Below are 6182 nucleotides of genomic sequence, written 5' to 3'. Positions count from 1 at the left end.
GACAAGGGGAAATGGTTTTAAGTTGAGGGAGGGAAGATTTAGGTTGGATGTCAGGGGGAAGTTCTTTTCAGAGAGTGTGGTGAGGTGCTGGAACAGGCTGTCCAGAGAGGTTGTGGATGCCCCGTCCCTGGAGGTGTTCAAGGCCAGATTGGATGGGGCCCTGGGCAGCCTGGTCCAGTATTAATATGGAGGTTGGCCCTGCATGTGGCAGGGAGGTTGGAGATTCATGATCCTTGAGGTTCCTTCCAACCCTGGCCATTCTGTGATTCTGTGATTCTGTGAATAACAACACTTGCAAAGGAACAGTTAGGGAAAGAAAAGTGTGCGCCGTGCTGGGAGCAGCACTAGGGATGGCCCAGAAGGAGAGGCACCTGATTAAACAAACAATGACATGGTTAAATCCTTGCAAGAACAATAATAAATCCCTGCAGAGCCAACCAACTCATCAACATACTACCACTCAGTGACTCCGCTGCTCTGTCTGTGACTGTTCTGTCCAATGCACTGAACCAATGGACTATTTTACTATTTTACAGAATTAGAGGAAAGAGAATAAGGTTCTCCTAAACGGACTGACTGCGATTTTGTTCCATATAGTGAACTGGGATTTACAAGCTCAGCCATAGTCATAGTCACATCCACATCAGCAGGTCTTAAACTCAGCATCATTTGATTAAATTTCTCATGAATTTTAGCTTTGAAACTAGAAGCACTGAGCCAAAAGTGTATTCAAAGTACACCAGGTAATGATAAATGTTTGTGGGAGGCTGACTCATTCCCACTCCAGAACTACAGTGGAACAACTTAGTTCACATCTCTCCAGCCGCCTATCATTTTCCACTCAGGTCAACCTGGAAAGACACGTGGAATGTGACCTACTGGAATTTGTAACAGTAGAAAACACTACAATAAAATTAAAAATACAACCTTGACTTAGAAAGCTACAATACATAAAACAGCACACATTAAGACTATAGTCCCACTCGGTCTGCACTTAGGCTGTGTAATTCTGCACAGGAAACATAGCTGTATTTGTCAGGGTTTGGGATTAGTGGGACTTCTGTTGTTTTGCATCCTGATTCAGTTCAGTCTATGGTGAGGCTTGAGATTCCTTCAATGTGTACAGCTGACTATGAATACTTTCCAGGAATGACTAAAACAACTGATCTTTTTTGTAACTTACTCCTTAATAAGGTGCTCAAGAAGTTCTTTGTAACTCAGAAAGGTTAAGCACATTTTTCTTGCATGATCAGAAGTGCTTTGTGAGGTCATAATGGGCCCCATGAAGACATTCAGGAACCCCATATTATGTCATACCAGGAGGTACCACTTGTGCCTCAAGCCTGCAAGGAGGCTGCTTGTGGATGAGAGGTAGCATGGGGCAACTACAGGAGACGAGTGCTCCCAACTGTCGCTTTTTGCTCTTCCTTCTCTTCCTGGTGACTCTGTGTCATGGGCAAGCGCAGTATGTCTCATGGGGAGCACTGAGTCCAGGTAGGTTGGGTACTGAGGGAAGCACCAGGGAGACAAACCCCTGAGGCTTCCCGGAAAGCAGCCTTGAATGGTGGGGAAACAACCAGGCTCTTACATCAGCTCTGTTCCCTGTGAGGTGATGGCTCTCCAGCTTCAAGAGACATCCCATCTTGGAGCACACAGGGACATCCTAGAGGGGAGAGCTCCTGTGATTCCAGCTCTGGGCACTGCAGCCTTCTGCTCTCCGGCTGCAGCACTTGCCTGACAAAATCCCAGCCTCTCAGCCGTGTCCTCAGCCCAGGGTCCCCGGCAGCAGATGGGGTGGTGCTGGGTCAGCTGTTCACTGACCGATGGGCTCTGCACCACCAGCAGTACAAAGGCACTCTTTTGTTCTCAGCTGCTCGCCGTGTAATTTTTGCTCCCTTGGGGAATGTCTCAGGCTCCCCAGTAAGCAGGTGCAGTTTGTCTGTCCAGCATGTCCTTGAGCCCTGGTGCCTGTGGTTCTGAGATTGCATCTGGGGAGCTGCCAGGTCCCAACCCACAGTTCTAGCACGCTTCTCTGAAGGTCCGAGCAGATCAGCTTGGCAGTGGAGGCTCAAGACGAAGGACCATTCTTAGAGGGCTCAAATTTCGGCCAAAAAAAAAAACGCGTCTAAGAAGCTCCGAGAAGCTGAGGGAGAGCGAGGCGGCCCTCCCTCCACCCCCCAGCAGTGCGGCGGCTGTGACGCGAGTGGGTGGAGCGAGTTGTGTCGGCGGCACCCCTTCCCCGTGCGATTAAAGGCAGTGCCTAGCGAGCGCAGAGAGCCAGGAGCGCAGCAAACATGACCAGCAAACAGGGCGCGGCACGGCACAGCAGTTTGCATGGCAGTTCAAGCAGGCAGGGCAGTGCACCTTGTCATCTACAAGGGAGCTTAAAATGTCATTTAACAGGTCGTTGCTCTCACAACACGCCCAGGTGCAGCTGTGGTCTCCAGACGGCAGTGAGCTGTTGCTAAAAGGAATGTGGCAACTCAGACTGAAAGTATGTTATGTCCATGCTGCAGTTAAGGTCTCAGGCTGCAGAGAATGCTTGGCCCTGTCACTGCTACAGGAGGGCAGCAGGGATACCACCTGTGTGCAGTGTGTGCGAATGGATGATCTGCTCAGCTTGGTGCTAGAGCTAAAGAAGGAAGTAGAAAGGCTGAGGAGCATCCGGGATTGTGAGAGGGAAATAGACTGATGGCATCATTCTGTATCCCTATAAGAAGGGTGTGGGGAAGATGCTCTTCAGGCGGCAGGGGATCTACCCTGTCACAGTCAGATGGAAGGGGGTGACCTCAGAGACAGTGAGGGATGAAAACAAGTCCCTGTGTTTTCAGATTCCGATTCCAAGCAGCAGCTCCATATTTTCTAGATAGAAAGACTTCGCACAACTTCCTTATCTACTTGGTACAGAGACATATGCTGTCCCCATTACCTAAACAATCTGCAGGACTATCCATCAACAAACACTAGCAAGTTTAATAATATCGTTACAGCTGATAGCTATCCTGCTTTTCTTCTGATAGTTTGTGGCCAACACACTACAACTCTCATCAATTTATTGCATCTCCAACAACAGTCAGAGCAGGAATTGCAGCACTGTATCATTACACATACAGTCGTACATACTGCAATAACAAGAAGCAATTATTAGGAACAGTCTCTAGGTGAATATACCCCAGTTACTGCACTGTTGTCCCGAATGTGCATTGCTGGGAATGTTTCCCAGGGTGCACAGGACAACTGGCCCTGCCTGATCGAGGGGCATTCATCTACTTGCAAACATACCTTCATTCTGTTCACTTCCCTTCAGAGGTTCTGAAACCAGCTACTAGTTGGCTCTTGTAACAGAGCAATCAAGATAACAGAACCAAAGATGTCTATAAGTGCCTTTTCTCACATTTTTTTGTGTCTTGCTTGGGCAGGCCCTGTGTGAAATTGCAAAACGAGGGCATAGAATGATTCCGTTTTGTTCTCCATGTGGATCTGTGATAGATTTACCCCAAGGCATGCACTGTTTCTTTGGTTCTTTCGCCATATGATTACAAGGAATGGAAACTCTTGTGCATTTTTAGTGCTGGATTCATTTTTGTTTTCTATATCTATACATACCAGATTGCTGTAGTTGCCAATTCTGCCTATTTCTATCTAATTTAAAAATAATCCTGCTAGCAGATAGCCTGCTTGCGTACTCCTTAATAGTTGGGTACATATCCAGCAATCAAAGGAATTAGTTACATGAGCTAGCTTCATTAGTATTTGGAAATGCACATTACTTTTCCATGGTGGACAGCCAATAAAACAAATGTCTATGAGCAAAGTTACTTTATACATTATGTTTGCTTAATTAACTTTCAACAGCGAGGTGGTCCGTTCAGCTTTCTGTGTCAAAGATGCCTTCTTAATCTGAGAGTGATGAATCCAGGGTTCTTCTCCTTCTAATTTTGCAGCAGTGTAGAGGCTCGATAGAACTTGCATGAGTCCTTTCCACATCACAAAGACACAGAATCAGAAGGGTTGGAAGGGACCTCAAGAGGGTCCAACCCCCTGCTAAATGAGGTAATGGATACATTGGGGAATCTGGATTCAGAGAGACTTAGATTTATTTAAGACCACATGTTAATTTATCTGTTGCAAGACCTTACTGAGAGCAATTAAATAGTTTCTTATATCATTTTCCCTCTATATTCGCATCTCTTCTGGAAACCTAGGAGTCTGACACAGTTGTATAAGTGTATTAACAGAGAAAGGAACCAAGCCCACGGTAGCACAGCAATTGGTGGAAGACACAGTCCCCACTCACCACAAAATTGGGCTGCCAGGCTTCCCTGCCTCATCTGAGATGCTCTCTAGGTCATACTGGGTGTGCCTCGTCCTATCACCAGGAGCCCCATACTATATCATGTTGTACCCAAGAGACGCCACTTGGTGCTTGTGGCTTCAAGAGTGCAAGGAGAGTGCTTGCAGGCTGTTGGTGAGGGGTCCCATGGGGCAACCATGGGGGTCAGCCACCATCAGTGGCTGCTTGCTCTTTCTTCTCCTCTTTCTGGTGGCCTCTTGCCATGGACAAGGACAGGCTGCCCAATGCAGACCAATGAATCTCGGTAGGTTGGGCTCTGCTGGAGGCACTGGCAGCAAACCCTTGAGGCTTCCTGGAAAGCAGCCTTGGATGGCAGGTTCACTGGGGAAACAACCAGGCTCGGACACAAACTCTGCTCCCCTGTGCCCCAAGTAGGGACTGGGATGTTGTCAGCAGAGCCGTTTGCTGGCCAGCGGGTTCTGCACCATGAGAAATGGAAATGCACTCTTTTGTCTTCATGCGCTCACCATGTTGTTTATATATGCTTTGAGGATGTCAGAGGCTCCCGGCAAACCTGACAGGCTTAGCACTGCAGGCAGTTCCCTGGAGGCAGCATATGGGGAGCCAGCTGAAGCAGGCTCGTGCGCACATTGAAAGAATCTGCACCCATGTGTGGATTCTGCCGGTGGATCACACAATCCATCTCCTGTCACTGCAGATCCCTTATGAAGAAGCATATGGCAACAGGTCTTGACAGCTTTTCTGCTTTGTTCTCCATTCCAGATGAACGTGTTGGCAACATGTACGGAGCATATCCCATGGAAGCTGATCCAGAACTTGGTGAATATCCCAGGGGTATGTTTTTCCTTGGAGATGTGTCTGATTCCCGTGTATGATTCACCCAGGCCTTGGACCTGGCAGAGTCTGGACCTACGTGTGGCTCTCACAACACTGCCAGGCTCTGCAGTCTCCTTACCTGGTAGCCAGGCACAGTATGGAAAGGAAACCTTTCTTTTGTTTCTTTACAGATCTGCCTGTACGCCGCGTATCTGGGCTGCGCCGTTTATATCAGCCTCAAGGCTACCCCAGGGGTGAGTGGTCCGTCTTTGTTCATTTCACAGTGTCAGCATGTACTTTCAGCCTTGTCTTCCTGTGGAATATATCTTACAATGTTGCTTGCTGATGTTGGGGTGTGAAGAAGAGCAGAGTAGCAATCAGGAGAGCACAGAGATGTGCTCTGGGATTCTTCGCCCTGCACAGCTGTGCTTGCCAGCAGCCCCAGCCTTATGTCTCTTGAAGTGCTGATGGCAAAGACAGCAGCATTTGGGGCAGACTTTAGAGCTTCCTGGGGATCCTTTCTCCCAGCCAACCTGAACATGGTTTGTTTTGTGCAAATATGGTGCCTCTTTTGGCACCTGGTAGCCATTTGCCACATACTTGTGAGTGGAAGAGGGAAACAAGTGTCTGTGAGTAAGAGTGTTTGCTGCCATTGAAGGCTGAACAGATTAATTGCAATGTATGTCAGGAGCTGTTATCTTCTGCCTTTGTTTGCAGAGGTGGTCTCAGGTGCTGGCTCTGTAGCTTCTCGGTGGGTTCCTGGTGTTGAGCCTTGGAGGAATCACATGGGTAAGTGGTGTGTCTAGGTTTCCTCAAAGAGATGCCAGGTGCATCTAGAAGGCCAGCCTGACCCATCTGCAGCTGTTGATTATGAAGATTACACCATCTGTAATGCAAATGTTCCTCCTCTGTGTTTACTTACAGCTGTTGAACCTAAGATTCCTATTGTACATTCTCAGATGGATCTTGGTTTTGAGCCTGAACAGTATCCCAGAGGTATGTTGTCTTTGTCTCTGTTCACCTTCTTGAGAGGAAGATACTATCAATTGTT

General features: G+C 47.9%; 1 protein-coding gene across 1 annotated transcript in view; it reads left to right on the top strand.

Annotated features, from left to right (window-relative positions):
- The first annotated feature begins 243 nt into the window (after window positions 1-243).
- LOC109363736 overlaps window positions 244-6182 on the top strand; it is a 10129-nt gene continuing 4190 nt past the window's right edge. The window contains exons 1-5 of the mRNA XM_019610103.1: window positions 244-1494; window positions 5078-5149; window positions 5323-5385; window positions 5849-5920; window positions 6056-6127. Coding sequence (XP_019465648.1) covers window positions 1365-1494; window positions 5078-5149; window positions 5323-5385; window positions 5849-5920; window positions 6056-6127 — 409 coding nt within the window. The 5' untranslated portion in view covers window positions 244-1364. The remainder of the gene's footprint in view (window positions 1495-5077; window positions 5150-5322; window positions 5386-5848; window positions 5921-6055; window positions 6128-6182) is intronic.

Source organism: Meleagris gallopavo, chromosome 1 (genome assembly GCF_000146605.3).
Source record: "Meleagris gallopavo isolate NT-WF06-2002-E0010 breed Aviagen turkey brand Nicholas breeding stock chromosome 1, Turkey_5.1, whole genome shotgun sequence".
In the NCBI taxonomy this organism is placed as follows: domain Eukaryota; kingdom Metazoa; phylum Chordata; class Aves; order Galliformes; family Phasianidae; genus Meleagris; species Meleagris gallopavo.
Note: the sequence above shows the minus strand (reverse complement) of the source record. Positions and strands in the feature narration are given on the sequence as shown.